Genomic DNA, 27244 nt, shown 5'->3' on the forward strand with positions numbered 1-27244 from the left:
AAAAATGAGCAAGAGTTGAAAAGATTAAAAGCGAGCGAATGGAAAGGGGAGGGAAAAAAGGGCTCGGTCGAGGTTTGTCCCCGCGCATGCATTGCGGCACTAGGCTTATAATTGGCTTTTTCCTTTTAATTAAGCCATTTCTGAAGAAGCGAGGCAAAGTGATTTACTTTTCATTCAAAGCGATGGTGTTTACATGATGGCTTTATTTATTGCTGTTGCCCTTCCCACAGGATTCTGTTATTGCTATTCAAGTGTTTCTGACTAATCTGAACTGCGTTTTATCGCTTTGTGCTGAGAAAAAAGGCCTTTGTTTACCTCTTTGCACTTATCTTATCAACATGCAGGATTTAAATACACAAAACTGGCAAGTTGCATGAAACTGTTTTGTAGATGTGTTCGAGAATGTGTAGGGTTGCATGAAGCCTACATGTACTAAAAAACTAACTTTAGCGAAACTAAACTTGACATTAATCTGCTCAATGCGATACGTGAAAGTGCATTAGATGTGCATCAGATGACTCATCAGTGTGTGAATCCTCTGTGTGCCACCCCAGTCACTGGGGCCCGGGGTCTCCGGCTGAGAGGGGTTTGGCCGCGGGCGATGCCCACCCGCCTAGGAGAGCATGTGAGCATAAGGTTGGAGCGGCCCTCTCAATCAGTTCCATTTCTCGCCTGGCTACCCTGCAGAGTGTCTTGTGTCTGCCGGTGTCCTGAATCGCCCCTGCTAGTTTTTTCTGGTTCTGGTCCTGACTGCTAATGAGAATTATACTTGTAGCCTAGTGGGCCATCAGCTGAGCGGCAGTGATGAGGTGTAACGGTCAGGGCTCTAAGAGGTACCTCACTGCTGAGGAAGGGAGCCGTAATGTTGTCATTTAATTACAACCCAGTACTTTTTGCAAGGCCTCTCCTGCTGTTCAAATGGCCTGCTTTAGTCAAACTTTAGTGTTTCGTTTGTCAGGTTTTGTTTAGCAAGGGCTGCTGATGTAAATGACATATATCACCTAATATTCAGTTTTTCAGTGCACCTGTGCACTGCACTCAAGAACACCAAATGTTAGACAAGGAAAGCCTGATTTCTCTACCAACAAACCCCAGGGCGTGGTGAGAACATGATGGGCCCCAGTTCCTTAGATACATGGACCAGATGCCAGTGCATGTTCGGGTGGGACGGTTTGATTGGATGGCATTTTAGTGACACCAATGTCTGTCAGCGACTTCCTTTGTTGTTCCCTTAATGTACTGTGTCACCACCTTCTCTCCCCTCCTCCTCCTCCTCCTTCTTCTTCTTGCCCTATCCCAGTCTCTGCGGTAATTACTTTGCAAGCCTGACTGACTTTCTCCATTAAAGCCAGAGGACTCTCAGGAGCCTGTGAGTAATTCCATCGATCCTGCTTTTTCTGCTCTGACTACTTCTTTCCCCCTTCTCCGTTTCTTGTTGATCTGTGGAAATCAAAAGCAAATAAAGACATTATTGGGAAAACGGGACTTTCCAGGGATGTAGGCTCGGGGTTTTTGTCCTGCCTTTCGTGATTCTGACCTTTTACTAGATTGTGGAATTAACTATTAACCTGAATGTGGATGGTTCACTGGTCAAGAGGCTAGATTCTCTCCAGCATTCATTGGTGCATGTAGTTGCGGAAGTGTTGACGGTAAATACGCACACACACACGCTGGTCAAGACTGGTCAGTGTTTGATATGTAAACAGAGACATAGACGTTACTTTCTGTCCCACCCCCTTGTCACTCAGACAACACTGTTCCTCTGAAGGTGCATCACGCGGCTCCTCCACATCATGCCACATCTATTACTGTGACTCCGGCTAAATGTCACGCTAATCAACCAGCCATCAGTCCCCTAACATCACCACTCCATAAAGGCTGAACCCTTCATCTCCCCACCGTGACGGCTCCTGCTCCTCCCAGGGTTGCTGTCCTAGTTTACTGTGCTGATCGGCCACCCATGAGAGCTGGTCTTCCACAGAAGGATTGTGGGGGTAAGGCAAAAACAAACATCCTCAGCCATGGACGTAGGGAGGCAGGGTAAGGATACCCACCAGAGAGATGGGTAACCTCGCTGGCTGTCCTCCAGCATACTGATCCGATGTGGCAGCCACGGCCACCACACACCCACCCCCCACCAAAGTAATGTGTGGCCACTTAACTTCCCGTCCACTCTCGCACAGTGTCTCTCTTCACTGGTATTTGTTGTTCATTTCCTGGTATGTGTGTGAGGGCCTGCTCCAGTAGCTTAGCGCTGTAATCTTAGCACATCTTCAGTCCTGCTGGTCTGTAGTATTCCTACGTCTTTAATGAAGTCATACCACCAACTGAGGTGAAATAACAGTGATTTGTTCGCAAGACACATTGTAAAAACACGGCATGAACTGTTTCTGAAAAATCTTCTTGGGCAGTTCTTCTCACAGCTGCTTAGATGTAGCAGTTTCAACTTTAGCATTCTCTGTGTCTGACTCTAAAGTCTCTGTGCTGCCTTGAAGATTTATAAAACTATTCGGCAGTGGGTTTAATTAGCTCTCCAACATCAGGTCTCGCACAAGGAGCCTTTAGGTCCACTTTGGAAAAAAGCGATTTACTTTTTTCTGTTTAAGGTGTCTGCAGTGGAGATTACCTCAGTATTTATGGGACTACAGCACACACAAACAACCACTAGCCGGACCATTGGGCTGTGCTGTTTAATCTGACAAACGAGTAACTGTCCCCTTTCCATCTAAAAGCCCAGCACTGTGCTCTCAGACAATAGATCTGATGAGCATCTTTTTTAGTGGGGGCATCCTGTGTCTGTCTGCACTTTGCAGGGGAAGTGGATGGAAAGCGCTGCGAAAAATTCCCTCAGAGCGGCAGATTCGTGCAGGAAGTTCACTACAGTTTTTGTTGTTGTTTTTCTTTTAAACTGAAGATGAATTAGAATGAGCTCACAGGGCAACGACTTCCCCCATAGTCTCCCCTGCAGCTGCCCAAGTTCAGTACGGCCAATGGTGTCAGTGTGAAGGACAAGAGGCGGTCTATCAGAGAGTCGAAGGAAACTGGCCTGGAACAAGAGGGGCCCAGTGCCAACTCTGAGCAGCGGCTGACTCACAGGCTCTCCCTGTGTTTATCTGAACCAAGTTCAGAGCCAAACATCAGAGCTGATGAAGGGCTCCCAGCTTTCCTCTCTCCCCTCTAACCGTCATAGGCTACTTACTGTACACAGAGGCCCACACTGTATTTGTTGCTAGGTTACAGTAGGGAAGTGCCTGGCATTTTAAAACCAATCCATCCGCTCCACAGTGGTGTTGGTATGCAGCAGAGACCCAGCAGAGGCCTGGGACTCCTGACGTTGATTGTGGACAGAATGCAGAGGGCAGGGGGGCTGGGGGGCAGTGTTTCACTTATTGGACAAACAAAACTTGCAGTCCTCTTAAATGGCATTTAATTGACACAGCCAGTTCACCATAGATAGGATTTACCTTTTTTACTTTTTTTTTTGGTTGTTATTCCTTTCCAAATCCACCTTACATGTCCAATTTCTTTGTTGTTTTGTCCTTTTAATCAGATAAGCAAGCTTGCTTTTGTTGGCCGTGATATTGCCTTGTGATATTGAATTGGAGCGATGCGGGAGACGGGCTGACGCAAACGTAATGGAATCTCCTCTGAATGTGCAGCTTTAGGCTGCATTGTCATTTAGGCTAAGAGAAAATATAGCCGGGAATTGCTTCTTGATGGGATTTTTTTTTGTTGATAATTCTGCTGTGTAAATTGATGAAAATGAATTGGTATTGATATTGGAGAGGGATGGAAATAGAGAAAGCAGGCCCCTAGTGGCAATTGATAATCCACCTTCACTCCTGCTAATGAAGGAGGGGTTTCTCTTCCAAGACACCTCAGTGAAGGAATGACTGTTCTCTTTCTTACCCGTGTACAACTCCTTGGAAATGGAGGTCAAGGTTCTCACGTACATTAAAAGCGAGGCCTTTGTTTTGAGGTTGGTCTTGATTCTGGTGAGGAGTACTGGCCGTTGCAGCACAACTTGGTAAGGTGGATGTTTGGAAGGGATAAATCAGATGTTTATTTGAAGCCGCTAGTTGTGAGCTGCACCTGTAGAGAATTTGGAAACTTATCATCTCTGTGAGGTTCACATTTTGTTTGTAATCTGGTACACAGTGGGGAAAGCAAATGGGCGTGGATGCCAGCTTTTCACATTTGTCATGCTGGGATCTACTATAGTTTTTGTTTCAAAATAACATAGTATCATCCTTTCTTCACTTTCGAGATTTGTTTTTAATTTACACCAAATCTCTCTCTCTCATATAAATTCAGCTATAATTGACATTTCACTTTTTAGATACAACCATGTTGAACACCTTGTTGACCCTGACAATTGCCCCCTACACTTTCGATTCTATAATTTGAAAGCAGAAATGTTTTGCCATAACTGTTAAAATGGCAGATACATTTTAGAACATTATTTTCCCCACACAAACATGAAGCTGCCTCTGCAGCAAAATAAAACAAAGCAAGACGCCCCCTCGTTTATGTGCAGTAATGCTTATTTCAGTCATGACTCTGGAAGCGTTTGTGTGTAAGTGAGTTATACATGCGTAGATAGATGAATGCTATTCTGTGTGTGTGTGATCGTAAGAGAGAGAGGGTGGTAAGTGAAACGGAGGATATTTGTGTGTGGGCATGATTGTGTGTTTGAAGGGCAACACAAGGCTGCACATAAATCGTGTCTTGTGTGGACTTGCATATTCAGTTCAATTGCATTCCATTCAGTTCAGTTCCATTCAATGGCATTTGAGGCAGAAGGCACTGAACAGGAGCTGGCCCAGATTATGTGTGGTTCGGTGACGGAGTTCATTCTGATAACCAGACTGTGCTCCCCTCCATTATGTATCACCTCAGACTGTTATGGCCAACAGTCATCACACCCCTGCCACTCCCACTAAGTGTCACCCTAGTAGTGTGACTCGGACGCGGTGGCTATCGACCTGACTCTGACGAACCCTGAACACGGTGGCTCTCACACCCAACACCTCCTGCGGTTTTCTGGGCATGGTAGTAGACTGTGGGACCCGAGTATGCGGGGGGCTGAGGTGGTTTCAGGAGCAGAGGCTGTGTGGTGAGACCAGTCCCCCATCTGTCCCTCGCTTGCTCTCCCCCGTGGGTGGCCCCCCTCTCCGGCTCGCTGGCCTATTTAGGGGCTGATGAGGAGAATGGGGCCAGCCAGCTCATTTTTTAATTATGTAAAGAGCTGCATGCCTCTTGTGTTTAGACCCAGCTAAGGCAGCCTTGCTCGCTCTCTTTCTTTCTTGCTCCATCTCTCTCTGTCTCGGCCTCTTGCCAGATAACCTAGGGTTATCTTTCTTTAACATATAACAGTATGTATGTTTCTTTGATGTATGTGGTTTTGCAGTCACATGTTAGCCTGTGAGACATGAGACGATAGCTTATACCATCACTTCAAGATACGTCTTCGAAGTCACGCCAACAGTCAAGACAATAGATCAAAAAATATTGTGTTCTTCCCTCATTTTGAAAAACATTTCTGTGAATGCTGTCTCCCAGAGAAGATGGTGCCTTTAAAAGCGGCCCTCTGAGTGATTCTTCTGTTAGCCGACTGATAAATGTGTTTGTGAAAGTAATCCAGCATGGCGTTAACAAAGCCCCACTGTGCTCCGTGCTTGTGGGAAAGGACTTTCAGTGTGATTATGGGCAGCTTCAAGTATGTCACACACGCAGGGATATACACAGTGAATTGCATCACGCCCCAGTCCCACAGTGCGTCGTACGTTCGTCACAGTAGTCATTTCAGATTCATGCATGGGTTCCCATGGCTTTTTTTTGCCCCTGCGGATGTAGTCTGCAAACATGCAGTGCCACTTAGTCCCAGCCAGAGCATTTTGCATTTTCAGCTGGCGAGGACGTGAAAGATTGGCATAGGAGGGCGTTGATTTGACCAGCTCAAATTGGTCAGTGGTAAAAGGTGTGTGTGTGTGTGTGTGTGTGTGTGTGTGTGTGTGTGTGTGTGTGTGTGTGTGTGTGTGTGTGTGTGTGTGTGTGTGTGTGTGTGTGTGTGTGTGTGTGTGTGTGTGTGTGTGCGGCACCAATTCTGCCTTATCTCCAGCTCTCACCTGGCCTCCTTACTGCCCTCACACATGTGTATGGGTGACCCTTCCACTGTTGGCTTTAGAGTTTCCTGTTGCCTCTCTCTCTCTACCCTAGTGTGGAGAGGAAAGAGGAAGCAGAGCTGTGCCTGCTGCATCTCCAGCTGCTTCGCCATCTCATGAAGGCCCAGACCAATTCCTTGTGCTGCTGGGTGGCTCTGTGTCAACTGTTCCCCTCAACCCAAGGCTTTCTAGCGCTCCTCTCCTTCCCCACACACTTGTGCAGATCACAGAGTTATAGTCATGGAGGCCCATTTCATTTGGCCATGAACGACCCCCGCCACCACCATTGTGGCTATGGTAATGCTATTGGTAATAGCTGTGTACAAAGAGACCAAGGACAAATGATATAATTATTCCCTACCTTAGAAGTAAATGGAAATGTTGATCAATGTGACTGTGGTACTGTACCAATCCCGGGTACACAGAGACTCCACTTGTAGGCTGTAGCTGTGTCTGAGGTTATGAATGTGCGTGGCCTGGGTTTACTCTTGTCGTCCTGCTACAGTAGCATCAGATGCAGGGGCTGTTGCGTGATGTAGAGTGTCTGTCCCTTCCCCCCTCAAGAAAATGGGAGGAGGCAGAATCATACATTTCATTACACCATATTAGACAGGAGACATTAATCTCCCTCTCACTCTCTCTTCTCCACTCCTAACCTTCTTCTCCTTCCCTCACTCTCTTTCTGTGTCACAGACACACACACTCCTTCATACTCTCTTCCTGTCTTGCTGCCTGTGTGTGTAAGCCTTGGCACTGCCCGTAGACACCTGGCTTGGTGCAGATTGCCATTTTTGCCCTATCTCAGTTCCTGGTCCCCTGTTCACAGGCTTGCATAACGTCAACGTCCTATGAGCCGTCTGCAAGATTGGAGCATAATGTAGCCAATCCTTCCCCACTGCCTACCCCACTGCCCCCTATCTCCTACCCCACTGCCCCCTATCTCCTACCCCACTGCCTACCCCACTGCCCCCTATCTCCTACCCCCCTGCCCCCTATCTCCTACCCCACTGCCCCTTATCTCCTACCCAACTGCCCCTTATCTCCTACCCCACTGCCCCCTATCTCCTACCCCACTGCCTCCTATCTCCTACCCCACTGCCCCCTATCTCCTACCCCACTGCCCCCTAACTCCTACCCCACTGCCCCTTATCTCCTACCCCACTGCCCCCTATCTCCTACCCCACTGCCCCCTATCTCCTACCCCACTGCCCCTTATCTCCTACCCAACTGCCCCTTATCTCCTACCCAACTGCCCCTTATCTCCTACCCCACTGCCTCCTATCTCCTACCCCACTGCCCCCTATCTCCTACCCCACTGCCCCCTAACTCCTACCCCACTGCCCCTTATCTCCTACCCCACTGCCCCCTATCTCCTACCCCACTGCCCTCTATGTCTTACCCCACTGCCCCCTATCTCCTACCCCACTGCCCCCTATCTCCTACCCCACTGCCCTCTATGTCTTACCCCACTGCCCCCTATCTCCTACCCCACTGCCCCCTATCTCCTACCCCACTGCCCCTTATGTCTTACCCCACTTCCCCCTATCTTCTACCCCACTGCCCCCTATCTTCTACCCCACTGCCCCCCTATCTTCTACCCCACTGCCCCTTATCTCCTACCCCACTGCCCCCTAACTCCTACCCCACTGCCCCTTATCTCCTACCCCACTGCCCCCTAACTCCTACCCCACTGCCCCTTATCTCCTACCCCACTGCCCCCTATCTCTTACCCCACTGCCCTCTATGTCTTACCCCACTGCCCCCTATCTCCTACCCCACTGCCCCCTATCTCCTACCCCACTGCCCCCTATCTCCTACCCCACTGCCCTCTATCTCCTATCCCACTGCCCCCTATCTCCTACCCCACTGCCCCCTAGCTCCTACCCCACTGCCCCTTATCTCCTACCCCACTGCCCCCTATCTCCTACCCCACTGCCCCTTATCTCCTACCCCACTGCCCCCTATCTCCTACCCCACTGCCCCCTATCTCCTACCCCACTGCCTCCTATCTCCTACCCCACTGCCCCCTATCTCCTACCCCACTGCCCCTTATCTCCTACCCCACTGCCCCCTATCTCCTACCCCACTGCCCCTTATCTCCTACCCCACTGCCCCCTATCTCCTACCCCACTGCCCCCTATCTCCTACCCCACTGCCCCCTATCTCCTACCCCCCTGCCCCCTATCTCCTACCCCACTGCCCCTTATCTCCTACCCCACTGCCTCCTATCTCCTACCCCACTGCCTCCTATCTCCTACCCCACTGCCCCCTATCTCCTACCCCACTGCCCCCTAACTCCTACCCCACTGCCCCCTATCTCCTACCCCACTGCCCTCTATGTCTTACCCCACTTCCCCCTATCTCCTACCCCACTGCCCTCTATGTCTTACCCCACTGCCCCCTATCTCCTACCCCACTGCCCCCTATCTCCTACCCCACTGCCCCTTATGTCTTACCCCACTGCCCCTTATCTCCTACCCCACTGCCCATTATCTCCTACCCCACTGCCCCTTATCTCCTACCCCACTGCCCCCTATCTCCTACCCCACTGCCCTCTATGTCTTACCCCACTGCCCCCACTGCCCCCTAACTCATACCCCACTGCCCCCTATCTCCTACCCCACTGCCCCCTATCTCCTACCCCACTGCCCCCTATCTCCTACCCCACTGCCCCTTATGTCTTACCCCACTGCCTCCTATCTCCTACCCCACTGCCCCCTATCTCCTACCCCACTGCCCCCTATCTCCTACCCCACTGCCCCCTATCTCCTACCCCCAAGGTTTGGCTGTGTTATTTTCCTGACAGTGCCTGGCTTCTGCTGACAAATAATCATTAGTGGCTGGTTTGCTATGAAGAGCTCTCCAGCCAGGAAATTTGTTGTACAAAAGCAAATTTGTTTTATTGATATTTATCTGTCAAGGCTGCCCCGCTCTTGCTGTCTTCCCCTGACTTTCTCTCCTTCAATGTCCTGTTTCCTCCCACATTTTCTCTCTCACACTCTCTTTCTCTCTCACTGTGGTGTACCTATGGCATTGCAGATGACATATGGTGTAATGGTCAGGTGGTAGGCTTCAGTGTAAGGTTTTAATTAATAGGAGTGCTTGCTGTCGCCGCCTGTGTGTCTACTGTGCTTTCTTCTCACTCCCTCTCCCCTTTGCTCCATCTCTCTCCCTCCTTCCCTCTCTTGCTCTCTCTTTCTAACCCGTGGCTCAGCAGTAACCTGGCACAGGTCTCGCTAAATGTGCGAGACAAGACAGGACGGCAGTGCAGCAAGGTCACCCCCCACACACACACACACACACACACACACACACACACACACACACACACACACACACACACACACACAGAAGGGAGCAGGAATGTGTGTTTTGTGGTGCACTGAATGAATGTGTTCTTGCCGCATGGAGAGTGTCCAGATACTCGCTGCTGAAGACGGTGGAGTGAGGAGCAGGTGGAGGGAAGGGATTTGGACCAGAGAATATTTCAGGGTCATCGGCTCGCCGGTCACTCATCCTCCCAGCAGTGTAGACTTCCTGTCTTAGCCGTTCTCTCTCTGCCGTACGGTTTCTTTCCTACACTGTGTGTCTGCTCTCTGGCTCTCTGCCTTCCCCCTTATCTCTCTGCTGTCCCTCCCTGTTCGCTCTGAGGGTACCTGCTCTGGTTTTAAGAGCTGCCTCTACGCTGTAGAATCTCTGGGTTTGGGGGATTTATTGCCCTGGCTTGGCGGGAGCTCGCACTAATTCCATTGTTGGCCGTGAACAAAAGATCCTTGTGACACTGGAATGGGGACAGACTGATCCTACAGCAAATCTCCATGTGACCAGCATTGGTGGGGAGGGTGGGGGTTTCATGGTCGCACTGGCCCTGAACTCTAATGCCACTGTATGTTCCCAAGAGTAGCAGGCTAACTCATTTACAGTGGTTACAGTCCCAAAAACCCATTTAGTCTCCTCCATTTAAATCTGAAGTAATCTGCATCAGTGAGGTTTGCAATTACATACTGTACATACAATGCCCTGTCCATTTACCTTTTAGAGGCTAAATACACCAATATCCATTCCTATTAGCAACAGACTTTCGACACAAAATCTGACAGAAACAGTCAACATAGGTTGACATCCTTGAAGGTGTAATCCAGCTGAATGAGTAAATTTCCGGTGAAGCGGAGTGTTAAGGACTAACAGATCAACAGAATTCCTCAGAATTGGCCGTGTTTGTGTGGGTGCTTGGGAGGAAGTGTGATTTTGTTCTGAGATGAACAGATTAAGAAACACCCTTCCCTAACAGGTTCAGCTTTAAATGCCTTCACTCTAACATGTATTTACCGGAGTGGGAAAAATTGGCACAAGACTCTCACATAGCTCATTGACAGTTTGAATTCTACAGAATTGGCTCATCATGCTCAGGTTGACATTGGAAATTGCACATGGGCTCACAGTTCCTTGAGGTTATGTTCTGCTGCGTTTTGTGAACAGTGACAACAATTTAAATGTATTGTTGTTCTTTTTTGCAGGGTTGTCATGTCAAGACGGGACAGCTGGCAGCCATCAAGGTCATGGATGTCACAGGAGTGAGTCTGCATTGTTTTCCAAAACTGTCCTGCAATCAATCGATCATTCCTTTATCTAAGGACTCAATCCATCATTTCATCTTTCTCTCCATCTTCCTGTCAACATCTCTCTCCTTCTGTACCCCCTCTCTTTCTATCGATTTCTATATTTATTCCGTCTCTATTTCTTTTTCACTCTCTTTCGATCTGTCTCTCTCCTGTCTGTCTGTCTGTCTATCTATCTATCTATCTATCTATCTATTGATCTGTTGATATCTTTTCATCTCTCTCTCTGTCTCTCCATCCCCCTATTGTATTGGCCTTTCCACAGGCAGAGTTGGGAGGGCTTACAGCCTTGTGTTGTGTCGCATCTCAGATGAATATTTCAGGCCCCTCCTGGGCCGTGCCACCATGAGTCTGCCTGTGATGAGGCCAAACATTCATCTCGCCCACGCAGCCATGAAACTAGCCTGCGGATTCCTGCCGCTTTCATAACATTAATTATAATAATAGAAATAATAATAATATTGCCAATCTCAGTGTGACAAACGCTTTCCTTTCCTTCCTTTCTGAGTCACAGCGCTTGCCTCACGCTGTTGCTTTTTAGATAATATTGGCAAAGCCCAGCCACCACCATTATCACCCTCTCAGAAACATGCTGCTTCTCTCTATCGATATCCCCCAACACATCCCTCTGAAATGACTTCAATCTAAATGATAGTTCGAGCTTAAGTTCTAATGGCAGTTTAATGGGCAGCAGCAGTGTCCGTCTCCGAGAGCTGGCCACTGGCTGCAGTGTGGGGGCTTTGTCCTAGTGAGGTGTTTAGTCCCTTGTGAGGATTACCCATGAGGCGGCGCAGTGTACAGAGCGAGGGAGACGGAGAGAGAGAGAGAGACACAGTGGGGGACGGAAGGGATCGATCCTGTCCTCACGCTCCTCCCTAATCCTGCTAGACCATTCAGTCTGCCACCGCCCTGCCGTGTCCCGGAGGCATCCATCTTTGCCCTCAGGGTGGGCCGACAGCCTCTGCAGTCAGATCACAGCAGACAAAGCCACCAGGTGGAGCGAGCCCTGAGTCAGGCAGATGGATGAGCCGCAGTCCTGCTGAAGGAGTCTGCACTGGGTCAGGGCCTTCTGCTTCGGATGCTCTGCATGATTTCTACTATACATGATGGCCCAAATTCAATGAAAGCGTTATATATCTTACAGTACTTCTTTCTTACCTGTTGATCTTGCTACAGCAGAGCCTTTTGAACTGGAAACCACAGATCAATGTTTTTTTGTTGAACTTTGGACTCTTCAGTGTATTTAAAGGCCCTCATCCTCATTGTTCGTCCACAGGGAAGCAAAGGAATGGGCTAAGAAGGTGGAGGGTAGAAGAAAGTAGTTGGGATAGATGGTGGGAGACCATTATTTTTAACTGCAGTACATTACTACTGTGTGTCCAGTGCAGTCAAGGTTGGGAATGTCTCTCATGGGGGCTATTAGTTGCCCCAGAGGTGCACTCCAGAGTGGGGTATAATGGCTTTGAGACGGGCTTATGTACAGGCCTCTGGCCTGACCTCATCTTCCTGGTGGCATTGATGTCGAGCACAGGCCTACTCCTTTAAGCTGAGAACATAGATTGATGAACGTAGAGTGATGTTATTCATAAAGAGCTGTAGTTACGTCATGTAGTGGGCTAGCCGTTACATAGAATAAGGTATGTAACATCAGTTGATGATGATGATGATGATGATGATACATGCTGTGATTCTCTGATATCCTACACATCAGTGGTAATGAATGCAACTTTTTCAGGATGAAGAGGAGGAGATCAAGGCAGAGATCAACATGCTGAAGAAGTACTCCCACCACCGTAACGTCGCCACCTACTATGGTGCCTTCATCAAGAAGAACCCACCAGGCATAGATGACCAGCTTTGGGTAAGTGTGTGCGTGTCCGTGTGCGTGTGTGTGTGTGTGTGTGTGTGTGAGAGAGAGTTCTGGTGAAGCCAGGACTCAATTTATACATGGCATTGGGATCCTTAGCACCAACACTTGGCCTCAGCAGAGATTTGTAATCATCAGAGATAGCAGCCTTTGTCTGTTCATTTTAGTGCTGTCTGCAGGTCTTACTGCTTCTTGTATACCTTAAAAGAAGATCTCCTGGGATCTCCCAAGTCATTAGTGGCCCGTTCTGGTGCGGAGTCATGCACAGGCACTTAATTACCCTGCAGAGAGCTCTTTGAATACAGATTTAGAAAGGGAGGCTTTTAGCTGCCTTCTTTGCGCTGTTGAGAACGGAGGCTCTCAGTGCCTCTGTGGAGGGTTTTCCAGTGGGCCCGGAAACGCTCGGCTACATTAATGAAAAGTGATTGAGAGCATGTTACAGGGGGCGCTTATTCTGCAGTTTTGAGTGTGAGCCAATACGTTTCACATTTTGCCACTACCTTTGGAGTAGGTGTATATATACTGTATATACACACACACATACACGTGTGTGTGTGTGTGTGTGGGGTGTGTATTTGTTCCACAGTATGCATTTGTGTGTGTGTCTGTGTGTTCTGTGTGTGCTCTGGTAATGCATTACGTGAGTGGGCGGCTCCAGTCTGCAGCCATAGGCCAAGTAGGGCTGTAATGGACTGAGAGCCGCTGAAGTAGACGCCTCACTGGCTCTCCCTGCGGCACACTGGACAGGCAGAGAGGATTGAGGAGGTAGAATGAAAGAGAGAGATGGAGATGTGTGGGTGGGGAACAAGGTGTGTGTGTGTGTGTGTGTGTGTGTGTGTGTGTGTGTGTGCACACACGCACGCCTGGGCAGTGGCACTCTGTGTGTGCGGGGTATTGATTCTAAGATCACCCCGGCCGAGGAGCCAAGAGAGAGTGCCTCACAGAGTGTCCACTATCTGGAGGTGTCATGTCATCCTCCCTCTCTCCCTCCCTCCCTCCCTCCCTCTCTCTTTCCCTCCCTCTCCCCCTTCAGCCGTGACAGGGTAATTGTGTTTGCTTTATCAGTGGTGGAAGCGGTCGCCCGATAGCGAAGCATTGAGTATGTGTGAGGGAGAGAGGGGCGCTCCAGTAAAGTTCAGGCAGGAGAGGAAAATCCAGTTAATTTAAGGATCTATCTCTTTGCACTCTGATGGATGGATCAGAGACCTTTCAACTGACAGGTGACATTCTGCCCGCCTCATGGGCCACCCAGTTCTCTTCCCCCTTTCCTTTTGTATTCATCCCCTCATCTGAGTTGCAGATGAAGGCAGTCATAGAGTTGCCTGGGTACATGAGCACCTTCACTGCACTCGCAGTACTGAAAACGGTACCTCACTTTAACAAATCTTCTGGCCTGCTGCAGAACTGTTTTTTATCTTTATTTATTTTACTCACACCCAATATTGGATTGACTCCAGCACGAAATTTGTTTTCCACAAGGCTTATGTCACATGTCTTGTCACCAAGAAGTGGTGGAGGTGAGTATGAAGATGAAGGGGGGGGGGGGGGGGGGGGGGGTTCAGTGCCTCATGAGGTATACAGAGAGCTTGATGTGCAGCCACATTCATAAAGGGTGACACAACTACACACATGCTCTCGTACGCATGTCGCTGTCTGAGATTCTTTCACATGTAACTTACCCACACGAGGCGCTGTATAATTTTTAGCCCACTGTACAGCGTCATTGATCATGGTGGTGTCTGAAAACATTAGTCAGCCTCCCAGAAATAGCCCCAGTCTGAGGCACACTTGAGCTGGCCAGGCGAGCTCTGACTTCCACAACCTGAAATGATCTCACAGTTCCTATTTCAAAGTCACAGACAGAGGGAAACAAATCAGCCAGCAAGGAGCAGCAATCAGAAAGAAGAAGTCTGGAGAGACACAATAACCTTTCTTTGTCTATTGATATCTGCATGCCCCAAGAGAGGAAGTGCTTAATTTAGCCAAGGGAGACTTGGTTGCGGTCGTAAACTCTGGGTGCCTGAATGCTTTATAAATTAGCTGGAGCAGAAACTTGGAGGCTGTGAGCTGCCTAACTGCTTGGGAATGAGTCAGACTGAATCAGACAACCCAGGCAATAGGCACCAATCAATTTCTCTTCCTGCCGTCCATCTATTTTTAACATTTTATACATACACACTGTACCAAAGGGTATCATTCACTTTTTCCAAACCGCTGCTAGCCCTTCTTGTATGCTGGGTGCCAGTGTAATGCTAATGTTCTTTGACATAGCAATATTTGTTGTTTGTGACATGCATCCGGATTTTAGGATTCCAAGCATTTCCATTCAGGCTGGATATCTGCCCACAAATTGATTCGAGAACTGCAGATCTGCTCCTTCCAAAGGCACAGTGAAGCTGCTTGAATAATGCATTTAATTCATGCGGCGTGTTCAGCCGAAGGCTCTTTTCAGAGTGGGGGGGACACTGCTCCGAGCTGGCTGCACACGCCACCCAAACCAACGCTTCAGTGCCGGAGGCCTAGAGCCCCTGGCCTCCTCCTGTCACACTTTGGGGTCTCGTCGAACTAGCAGTTGGAGGAGAAACTCTAGTGGCAGCCTGGCTCTAAGGGCCAGGGAGATGGACGGACTGCCGAAGCGGGGCGTGGAGCGGATATGAAGCCTGCTGGAGTGTACTGTGGTTAGGGTGTCCTAAGCCCATGAACAGTTATGACAAGTCTTGTTTCAGGTTATTGTCACCATCCTCTGCTCTTGCGGTGTATTTTATATATTTTTTAATCTGAAGACGCTGTAGCCCATTGTAAGTCATTTAAGTGTGTGTGTCTGTGAGCATGATTTCCCTGTAACGAGCCAGGCAGACTGGCTGGTTGGGAGCTGGGGTCTCTGCTTGCCACGGCTGGAGGGGAGGTGTCAGACAAGTGGTACTGAGAGGGCCTGGCAGTTGCCCTTTTCACCGGAGCCTGGTGTCGTTTTGCCTTATAGAGGTTTGCCGCCACCACAAAGAAAAACAAACAAGGGGAGATGAGTGAGGCCAGATTAGCTGACTCACTCCTCCCCGCTACATCCCTTTAATGCAATCTAAATGTATCACTGTGCTGTTTCAAATCATGTTTGATAATGGCAGTTCTCCTTTTTTTCATGGGTGGGTATTCTCTAAAAGCCTCTGTGATTTGGTGAATATTTTTTTAATAAATGGCAGGCAAATGACGGTATAATCATTTCCATTGAAGTCTTTTTTACCCCTATTTGAAGTTTCATCAAAGGGGAAATCGAAACAAATGAGGGCGCGCTTTGGAAATGTCACGCTGCTGTTTCAACGTTGCAGCTCTCACAGCAATCTGGCAGACTATCCAGCAGCCGTAATGGGCTTTTTCAAATGCTCTCTTACCTGCTGAGCTGCTGCTGTACGTCTGGATCTTCAGTCCCATTGAGAAATACAGAGCTCTACTTACACACATTTTGAAACGGCGATAAAACAACATGGCTCAGTGGCCTGACATGAACTCGTCAGTCATTTTTAATCTTGTCAAAACTACGTTGCGCGTTTCGGTCCGTGAATATAAAAAAAAATTGCATATGTGCCCATATGCAGACGGACCAGATCTAGACAAAGAAAACAAAGGGCATAGACAAGCACAGTGGCATGCTATGAATGATTGCTTTGCCCTAGATGTTGAGGAGCAGGTTTTGACCTCCGACTGTGTTGTGCTCTCCCTCGTTCAGCTCGTTCATTTTAATCTGCCTGCCTTCAGTAACGTGTGCATGAGGACATCTTGCAGCAGTGGCCGTGCTCAACCGTGAGATTTATGCTCCCATTCGAGTCCTACTACTTCTTTGTTTGTGTTGAAGGCTAAGATATTTATCATCCTTTTTTATGATCTAACAGGCCCAAGTCTCTGAATAGATGAGAATATGCAACACCTGTATGCATAGGCATCCCTCTGTCTGTGTGTGTGTGTGTGTGTGTGTGTGTGTGTGTGTGTGAGTGTGTGTGTGAGAATCAAAAAAGATTGAACATCTGCTGAATAAAGCACTCTATCTTTGTTTGCCCCTTGTTCCTAGTGTTTTTTTTTCCTGTTGGTGTTTTTTGGAGTTGGTTGGGTTACCTGATTGTATTTGCTGTGTGAGTGAAACAGTTGTTGAAACAGTGAGTTTCTTTAATAACAAGGAAAACGGCACAGATTTGTACTTTGACCAGGACAATGTGGAAAGCCCAGGAATTTGTGTGATTGTACATCTATATATGTATATATTTTATATGTGTTTTGATCTGAGACACACATACATACATACATACACACACACACACACAAACACCGATATTGAGCTCTGCCTGTGTTTTGCAGCTGGTGATGGAGTTCTGTGGGGCGGGCTCGGTGACGGACCTCATTAAGAACACCAAAGGTAACACCCTGAAAGAAGAGTGGACAGCCTACATCTGCAGAGAAATCCTTAGGGTATGTCTTTCTCTCTCTCGTGTTTGTTTACTCTTCCTTTCTCATCTCTTCCTCTCTCTTCTCCTCCAACTCTCTGTCTGTCTGTCTCTGTAGTAGTGATTCACAAGACTGTGATTTTTCAAATAAATAATTTCCCCTGAACGAAAACCTCATCCCTCAAATGTGTGGCCTTCCTACCAGTTATAAATATGAACTGATTATTTAATTAACAAGTCAATAATTTCTCATCGAAAAAATGATGTGCTGCATGTATCAGAGGTTTATTTCCATTCCCCATATATTTCTGACCATACTCTTTTCAGTCTTTTGTACTGTCCCCCTCTTAGCTCATGAAATGTCACTAATCTACAGTATATGAGATCTCATGGGAAAATACTGGTCATTGGTCACTGAAAGTCCCTTTCTCCCCTGACATCCCTAGCTTGTCCTGTGTGGTGTCTCCTTGGCCCACCCTTGGCATTTCTATGTCTCCTCACGTTGATCTCTCTCTCTCTCTCTAACTGTCTCTTTCTCTCCAGTCTTCTCTTGTGCCGTAATTGAATGAGTTCTCTCCTCTGCCCACCACCCTACCCCACCCCACCCCCTGTTCTACAGGGCCTCGCGCACCTCCACCATCACAAAGTCATCCACCGAGACATCAAGGGCCAGAACGTTCTACTGACGGAGAACGCAGAGGTCAAACTTGGTGAGCACTATGCATTCGCCCCTCTACGTCATGGATTAGACCCTACACATCTTCACTCCAATGCCCCTGTCATTCTGCTTTTGGCTTCAGCTCTCTCCTATAGCCCAAGGAAACAGTCAAAGACTGAAGATTTTTTCTTCTTTTTTTGTCTTTTTCTGATATGTTACCTTAGACCACCCCTCACAGAATGCTGTTCATAAAACCCACTCGCTTTAAGACCCAGCTCAGGGAACGCCAATCGACTGAGCTGGAGTACATTAAAGTGAAATCAATTTGCCAGTGTCAAGGTAAATAATTGATTAGCTTTTAATGCTTGACGCGGTGTAAGTACAGTAAAGCTTTCATGTGTTGGCGTGAGGAGGGGATCGGGTGGAGATTTGTACTTGGAGCCTTGCGTGACGTGTTTATCAGAGTGTCGCCATTCTTCTATTATTTATTTTTTTTTTTAAACAGTTGTCTCTGTCAGCATTCCACATAGCTGATTTGTATAATCTCATTATGTATCTCGGTATGCTCTCCCTCCTTCTGAAAAGATCCATCACAGCATAACCGCAATCGTCCTGCAAGTATCTTTAAGGCTCTCCCTCATCTCTGTACCAGGCAGATCCACACACACACACACACACACACACACACACACACACACACACGTCAGAGACACTCATTACATCACAATGTACAAGTCAACACAAAGACTGACAGGTGGAAGTTATAAAGAATGTGTGTTGTACATCCGCATAGGACTTACTCAGCCCCCCACCCCCCACCCCCACCTTCCCCTTATCCCTCCTAATTGACAGCCAACATGATTCTACACATTCAAATCTATATGCAGCTGACAGCGGTAGTTGCCTGATGTCTCAGTCCCTGTTGAGATGCCTGAGCTGTCTGCATGGTTGCTGTCTGCATGGTTGCTGTTGCGCGGTGGCTCCCTGTAAACTGTCTTCACCCCAACAGTAATGAGGAGCCTGTGCTGCCTTCACAACCAACCAACCCCACCCCCCCAGCTACACCCAAGGCAGCTTGCCCTGTGGCTTCTGAAGAATGAAAGCTCCCCCATACAATCCCTTTTACAAAAGCTGTGGCCCCAAACAGACTGTCTCATAGCTTTATGCATGAGACGGGGGGTTACGGCAGTAGCCCTTCCCAGGCTGTAAGTGAAATTACCTTGGTGATGGTACCGCTTTTGCTCAACTTATGAGCCTTCACCAAGATTAGTTGCATTGAAAGGCTGGAGTGGAAAGGAATGATATTGTTTGTGTTCACAACTAAAGGTCGCCACTGCCAAACAGCTGTACTCAGCTGGTTGTCTGCTTAGACACCATGCTGTCTGAGCTCACAGTAGCACAACATGGGAAATAATTGGCATAAGCCATTATCACTAGGTATTGTAGTTGTGTTTTGCTAATGTTCTGTGTGAATTGTAAGAAATTTAACTAAGTGTTTGTGGTGTTTTTTGTTGTGGTACCCAGTGGACTTTGGCGTGAGCGCTCAGCTGGACCGCACGGTTGGTCGAAGGAACACGTTCATTGGCACGCCTTACTGGATGGCTCCTGAAGTCATCGCCTGTGACGAGAACCCGGAGGCTACATACGACTTCAAGGTGGGCTTTTGGAGCTTTTGGGAAGTGGACTGTCTTGCTGATTTTTGATCTGAGGATGTAGATCTCTTAGGTTTGCAGTAATGTAAAGTTTTGAACATTGGTTTAATAAAGGAGTGTTCAACCTCTCTGCCCCCCCTCTTTCTCCCCTCTCCTTCTCTCCCTTTCTCCTCCCTTCTCTTTCTCTACCTCTCTCTCCCTCTCTTATGCCTGCCTTTTAACCCTCTTTTTCTCTTTCACTGACACATAGTCTTTAAACATTTCACAAACCTTTTGGATTCAAAAGATAGTACAAGATAGATGTTACAAGAGCTCCCTCATATTTACAATGCACATTAAATCTCCTAGCATGGCTTCCCTGCATACTTGCAGGCTTTCTTGATTTTTTTCTTTCTTTCTTTCTGTTTCTCCATGTGTTTTCTTTGTCTTAATTAATAGGGAGGATATTCTTTCTTTTATCTCTTTGTCTCTCTCTTCCTCATATAAGGATCTGCTCGTACACATTCACAACCCACCCCACCCCACGTCTGACCTGCTAAAATATTCATATTCTATCTGAGTTCAAGTGGGACTAGAAGAAAATGCAGAGTGCTTTCATTGCTGTTCAGGATGTAACGGAGTTTTTCTGTGGATGTAACTTTCCATGCAGAAGCAAATACACTTGCCCTAAAAACACCACCCCAGTGCACTTAAGGATATGTGTTGTCATGGAACTCCAAGATGGAGTAATGTCTTGAATGACTTCCGAAATCTGTAGTCTGCTGCTGAAAACACTGTAGTGTCATTTTCCAGACAGAAACTGATCCTGCAGTGGATCTGGCTGTGTTGTACAGAGCTCTGAATCAGGGCCACATCCAGGCCAGATCAGCACTACATCAGGGCAAGATCCAGGCCACATCAGGGCCGGATCAGGGCCAGAACAGCCAGATCAGGGCCACATCAGGGCCGGAGCCACAGGGACAGGAGTAGAGGGAGAATGTCCCCTGTTTGACCTCTTTTCTGCATGCTGTTTGCCCTTACTCACGCTCTCTCTCTCTCTCTCTCTCTCTCTCTCTCTCTCTCTCTCTCTTCCTCCGTAACTGTACTCTCTCAGTAAGGACCAATTCTTTGTAAACTGAAAGGCTAGCAATGAGGGAAATTTTGATAATGAGTTAAATCTCTGGTGTCTGAGGCATGTTGAGGGGCGGAGGGGGGGGGAGTAGATCTGGGAGGGATTGCTACCACTGTAACCAGAGTCACAAGGAAGGAATCATTCGAAGCAAATCATCCAAAATTAATAGCATTCCTGTAATGCAATTTTGCTCCAAGCCCTTTCCAAAGAAGTACAAACGTAGTTCACGGAAGGTGTTGAGAGATGATGTTGTTGTTGTAGGCCACCGCTCTCCAAGGAATTAGCCTGGGATTAAATTGTTGTGTTTGAGAACTTGTTATTGTACTCGTACTTTCACTACGTCAAAACATAAAAGTATTATTGGCAGGAAAACTGCAGAGGGTGTGTTTAACTTCAACCTCTTGACATACTATTGGCAAGAAAGAGGACGTGTTGAAGACCTTGTTAGACATGTCTCTAAAGACAGGAGTCTGCTCAGGCACTCTGGCTTTCTCAATGGGAGGATTACCCAGGTGCTCAGAGAGTTGCACACCAGTGCCCTGCTAAGGCCCCACAGTTAAAAGTGTTCATTGTGTCGACCATATTATTCTGTCTCTTTTGTGACCGTGTTACTGTCTCGCTCACTTCTCTTGCTCTATGAAGTCATTCCTTTTTCCTCTCTGACATTGTCATTGTCATTGCCATTGCTGTGAACCTTACGTTCCTCTCTCTTTCCTGTAAATCTCTCTGCAGAGTGACCTGTGGTCGTTGGGAATCACCGCTATCGAGATGGCAGAGGGAGCCCCACGTAAGTCACGGCACAGTCTCTTGGAGCACAGCACCAGGGCATAGCGTCAGCCTTTGGGGCTCAACAGCCGGGGAGGCAAGAGGGGTTTGAGTCAGTCAGCACGGGAGGCTTTTCACAGATGGCAGCCACTCACACATTCACAACCCCACACATATGCAATCACTGATATTTTAAACACACACACATGCGTTTGCGCGGACACAAACACACACACACATACATGCGATCGCACACACAAACACACACAACAGCAGTCATGGAGCAGCAGCTGTTTTCGTGGGAGTGTCATGTCATGCTAGAGAGAAACAGCTGAGGATTGGGTATCTTAGTCCTTAGTCATCTCTGCTCTGGTGGGTTAGTGTCATAGGACAGCTGGGCAGAGCGATGTGCACTGTTTCATCCTTAATCTCCTGACTTCAAGCTCAGGGATCATATCACATTCCTCCAATCTGGTACACTCGCTTACTGTGTGTGGGTGTAGGTGTAGAATTAGGGGTTGGCATCAAGGTTTTAAGTTTTATTTGTCATTTTTTTCCATCTTCACCTCCATTCTATCTCCCTTATGAAGAGTTATCACTTGTCATGTGGTCTCCTGAAGATAGAAATGTAGTTAAAAGCAGAGCAGCCATGGACTTTTCTACAGGTCTCCACCAGTGTGTAATAATCTGTGAGGCCACACACAGAGAGATAAGTAGTTGTTCTTGGGCCACCTATCCTGGCTCTTTTGGTTGTTGATACCGCAGTAGTTATTTAACACTAGAGATTAGCAGGATGGCTATAGGAATGTTTGCTGCCATGCATCTTGATTGATCTTTTACTGTTATTGAGCTGTGTATTTCTGTCTCTGTCTTTTTTTGCTTGATATTGATTAAAAACAGAGCTGGTTGGCAAGTTTAATTAAATTTGCACCACAACCCAGGCAGAAACCTGCACACAAAAGCCATTGCTGGCACAGAGACACTCAATCTCATTCCCATGATAAGGCAACGCATGTACACGCAAGCTTGGTAGAGGTTGTGCCCAAAGATGGGCTTTGATTGTCTTCACAATATACAGTGTCTAAAGGCAATAAAAATATTTTGACAGCAATGATTGATCGAAATTAATTCCACAGAACTGTGGGAAGGTGTGCTCCTTGTTGACGTGCTCCTACCAGTTTATCAGGTCATTAAAGTATATGCCACCTGATAAACTGCTGAAGGTTTCCAACTAACTCTTGCCCAGAGGGTGAAGTCTGAGGAGGAGTTAACAGGAGTTACAGGTCTTACAGGTTCAGGTTTACCCTGCCCACTGCATCAAAGCACAGTTTTATTTCCCATTCCGTTATGGCTCTTTTTTAATGGATCCTGTCACGAACACTGTAACGTGCAGGCTCAATGCACGCAACATAAAGGGGAGGCCACGCTGGTTTTAGAAGAATAAATATTTTATTAAAAGGATAAGGCTTCTTCAAAGTAAAAGGAATGCAAAAGTGTGGTGCAATTCAGTATTGTGAGGAGTAAACCAAAGTGTCGTGCAAAGTCAGTTTAGGGGTAAACAAACGAAAAGATAACGAGATCAAATCATGGCAACAAAGAACCAAACACAAACCCAAGTTCCTACGAACAACCAAAGAACAAACACGCCAAAGAGCCAAAAATGCCGGGAGGACCAGAGCAGCCTTGACTGCCGGCTGGTCATGGCTTATGTAGCCCAGCTAATCAGGAAGCCACCTGTCCTCAATCATCCAAGCTGATCAGGAACACACCTGTCCTCAATCACCTACTACAGAGACAGAGAGGTGGAGAAAAGCAGGCAGAGATAACAGGCATGACTCATAGGGCGGGGCCTAGACCCGCCAGGGTCGTAACAACACACACAGACCTCAGAGACTGCAGGAACCGACACTCAACCTTTTCTACTTAATGTCATCCCAAACCATTAGAAAATGATCTGAAAAATCTAGGTCGCCATATGCAATATTTGTTAGAGAAGGCAGCACATAGCCCTAAAGGTTATCTATGTAGTGTGTGTTGGCGATGGTGGGGGGGTGCGGCAGGGTTAAGGTACTTAAGCTATTTTAGCTGGCTCTAAATCAATATTGGCTTCTACCTTCATGTGTTTGTCCTTTTATTGTGGAGCACACCTTCCAGCAGTAATCTGTCTGCCTCATGTCAATTATCTCTCTCTCTCTCTCTCTCTCCCCCCATCTCTCTGTCTGTCTTTCTCTCTCAGCGCTGTGTGACATGCATCCGATGCGAGCCCTCTTCCTCATTCCCAGGAACCCCGCTCCCCGGCTCAAGTCCAAGAAGTGGTGAGTGGCCTCCCAGTTTCCCCGTCACTCCCCAATCCTGATAAGTCATTCCTGGCTCTTTCTCAAAAGCTTCAGCCTTTTTTAATGGAGCTAGTTTGTTATCTTGGTTTTATTTTTTTCTCACCATCTGTCTCTTTCTGTTCATGTTCGCCTCTCTGTCATCTTTGATCTTCATCTGTTTTATACTCATGCTGTTATACAGAAGGGCCAGCTATCCTGCCAGCCACAGTGATCCGGCTGCTCTTTACAAATAAAAAGGCCAATGGCGTGAAAAAACGCTGCTGACAGCTCAGGCACACCTACCAATTTGAACCACTGCTTAATCACTCTGGGTGCAGATTTAATGTTTAGAGAGCAGCTCAGAGAGAGATAGAGCAAGAGGGAGAACAGAGAGAGGGAGATGGGGAGAGGGAGACGGTGAGAGAGAGAAAGGGAGCGAGACCTCTACACAGGGTACAAATGACAGGCCAGGGAGTCTGTAGGGATGAGCAGAGAGAGAGACTGAGGCAGATGCATATGGCGACCTTGATAAGAGCATGAATTAGCATACTGCGGCCCAGAAAAAGAATATGGATCGTAAGTGTTAAAGTAAGTGTGTTTTTGTGTATTTATTGCATGGCTTTTGATTTAATGGAACCTTGACCTTTACACGGGTGAAAGGAAATCCCGGTTCTCTCGTTAGAAAAAATCCCATCCTCTCAGGTGACTTTGAGGACTTTGAGACTACCGTACCCCACACACACACACACACACACACACACACAGACCCACACACCAGTGCTTCACTGTCTCATGTATCAACTCTCTCTCACGCTGCATGTGCAGGTCCAAAAAGTTCCACCAGTTCATTGAGAGCTGCCTGCTGAAGAACCACAACCAGCGGCCCAGCACAGAGCAGCTGCTAACCCACGCCTTCATCAGGGAGCTGCCCAATGAGAGGCACATCCGTATCCAGCTCAAGGACCACATCGACCGCACCCGCAAGAAGCGGGGGGAGAGAGGTCAGGCAAACTTCATATTCATTTTCCATTGTGTACACACACACACACACACACACACACGCACAGAGACACAGAGATACACATGTATACAACTATACACAACTATACACATCACGCTCTCACATGCGCACACACACATACACACACATTGCGTGCGCATACACAAACAGCCTAATCGTAAACATGTATGCATGTGTATAAACAGGCGTTCATGAGAAACACATACAGGCATGCCTCCAAGCAATCCAGTACGTAATTAATAGGATGAATGTTCTAAATGGGTGCTTGGAACTCCATTGAAATCTACAGACATAAAAGACAATCATAAAGTAGGGTTGTGGATGAAATTCAGGCATGTATAAACTGAAAGCACCGCAAGGGAAGCTGAGTGGCTGCAGCGTTGCCTTTGATGGCCATGTTAATGTCACTGGGCTTGGCTGGTCTCCGGCCAGGTTAAGAGACTAGAAGGGCAGGCAGCTGGAGAAGAGTCAGAACAGCACCACTGTCATTCACCTCGAGAGCCAATGAGCTCTTTAAACTCGGGCGGCCATGTTGGGGGAGATGAGTGTAGAAGTGGCTTTGTGTGCTGGATTGTCATGTCATTCAGAATGCTACAGAAGCATTGAGTCAAATTCATTTCAAAGGTCACATAATCCTTGGCATACTTCAGTAGTTAAGTGCCTTGACGAATGGATAGTTGCTTACATGTATGACTGGACGGATTGATGCACATTTATCATCTGCAATTTCATGTGCTATGTTTCTGGTTTGAGGTTGCCCTGATGAGGCAGTATAGAATGTGTGCACTGAGCAGTTTAGAACTAGAGGTTGCTAGTGTCGAAGGAGAGATGAATGTGCGTTTGGAGCAGCACTCGCATAATAGCCTCCTGGAGGACTGCCATTACTGTCTTCATTCCAGCCCCTATCTGTTAGTCCCTGTCTTTGCCTCTATATTCCCCTTTCTCTGTCCAAGATGGCCCCCGTCTGCACTCAATAGGCCTACTGGAGAATGAAAGGGCTTTCCTCTTAATTCGAGAAATCATTTTCAACTAGATGCCTCATTGATGTGCCAGGTCAGGCTTTGCTTACCGCATGCTAAAGCCAGCCAGATTGAGCGTGGTGGCAGATTCCTCTGCCTGACAGGCAGCTGAGTGGGACTCGGCCTGTGAACGCCCCCGGCTGCAAGGGGACTGCGGCGGGTTACTGTTGATCCATGCACATTACAAAAAAATTCCGGGGGTTTGGGCCGTGTGGGGTTTGAGATTTACGTTTGTGTCCTGTGTAACCCCCCTGCAGATGAGACGGAGTACGAGTACAGCGGAAGTGAGGAGGAGGAAGAGGAGCACGACAAGGGAGAACCCAGGTACTGAGCAACAAACATGTGACAGAAAGAGGCCAAGCACTGAGCAACAGTCTCCAGCTCACCTGCTTTACCATACCTCTACAGAGATGCAGTCTGTGTCTGCTTCTGTGTGTCTGTGCCTGTGCCTGTGTCTGTGTCTCTGTGTGTCAGAGCGAATACTTTAATTAGCTTGTCACTCCATATTGGTCACTGGCAATGTTTCCCTCAGTCCCCTCGGTTCTTCAGGGAACGAGAGTGATATCAGTAAAGTGGGTTTATTAAGAGAGAGATAAGGAGTCCCTGGAGCACCTGGTGTCAAGCCACATGACAGAACGCCACTGGTTCATTGGGCTGTCATGCATCAATCACCTGCTATCTCCACACAGTTCCATCATCAACGTCCCTGGCGAGTCGACCCTGAGGCGGGACTTCCTGCGCCTGCAGCTGGCCAATAAGGAGCGCTCGGACGCGCTGCGGCGGCAGCAGCTGGAGCAGCAGCAGAACGAGGAGCACAAGCGCCAACTGCTGGCCGAGCGGCAGAAGCGCATTGAAGAGCAGAAGGAGCAGCGGAGGAGACTGGAGGAGGTGTGTATATCTGGATATCTATGGCGTCGCCCATCTTTCCTCTTAGGTCAGGACCACACAGAAGATAGACATTAGGACAGCTAGTGGCTGTTTGGTTTGCTATTTGGTTTCTCGAAACAATCCACCAATACATAAAAATGTTGTGAGGTATTGATAGAAATTGAGACATCACTCATGCTATTCTCCAGTCATGTTAGTTTTTAATTGTAGATGTTCATGTCTGGGACCTAAACTATTTACATGTGTACAGGTTTTTCTTAAGTAACATAAGTTGTCTATTGAGGTACAGGATTATAGTGAGCTTACTGAACCTTATTTAAGTTAAAGAACATAACTTGTCTAAACAATGTTCTCAATCTAAGACTGCAGCAGCTTGTTCTAGCTTTGTCTGTTTAGTTTTTTCGGAAACGCAAAGAGGCAGACAAATACTCCTGTGCCTTGGCAAACAGAGACATTTAAAAATACAGAGACTCCTGATTACCACAGAAAGCCACAAATCTCCCAGCTGACATTCCATTCCCACACAGATCGGGCAGCTTGGGGCCGCACGTGCCAAAATGCCTGCACAGGGGTCAATTCAGGACTGCTCTAGCAGCCAACTGGCCACGTAAACACAACAGTGAAATTATAGGCTTATAGGATGCCGTGCAGCCAGAGTGGTGACTTTTACTGCAGTGCCTTGAAGAGCTATGTAGCAGCATGACTTTCCCAGCATCTATTTGGAAGTGAGAGTGT

At 47.6% G+C, this 27244-nt stretch overlaps 1 protein-coding gene across 1 annotated transcript in view; it reads left to right on the forward strand.

Annotated features, from left to right (window-relative positions):
* The window catches only part of tnika (TRAF2 and NCK interacting kinase a), a 71169-nt gene that overhangs the window by 23272 nt on the left and 20653 nt on the right, over window positions 1-27244 (forward strand). The window contains exons 3-12 of the mRNA XM_080837353.1: window positions 10682-10738; window positions 12519-12644; window positions 16995-17105; window positions 17700-17790; window positions 19263-19393; window positions 21234-21288; window positions 23503-23581; window positions 24407-24582; window positions 25879-25945; window positions 26311-26509. Of these exons, the coding sequence (XP_080693479.1) occupies window positions 10682-10738; window positions 12519-12644; window positions 16995-17105; window positions 17700-17790; window positions 19263-19393; window positions 21234-21288; window positions 23503-23581; window positions 24407-24582; window positions 25879-25945; window positions 26311-26509 (1092 nt within the window). The remainder of the gene's footprint in view (window positions 1-10681; window positions 10739-12518; window positions 12645-16994; window positions 17106-17699; window positions 17791-19262; window positions 19394-21233; window positions 21289-23502; window positions 23582-24406; window positions 24583-25878; window positions 25946-26310; window positions 26510-27244) is intronic.

Source organism: Sprattus sprattus (assembly GCF_963457725.1).
Source record: "Sprattus sprattus genome assembly, chromosome: 4".
Classification (NCBI taxonomy): domain Eukaryota; kingdom Metazoa; phylum Chordata; class Actinopteri; order Clupeiformes; family Clupeidae; genus Sprattus; species Sprattus sprattus.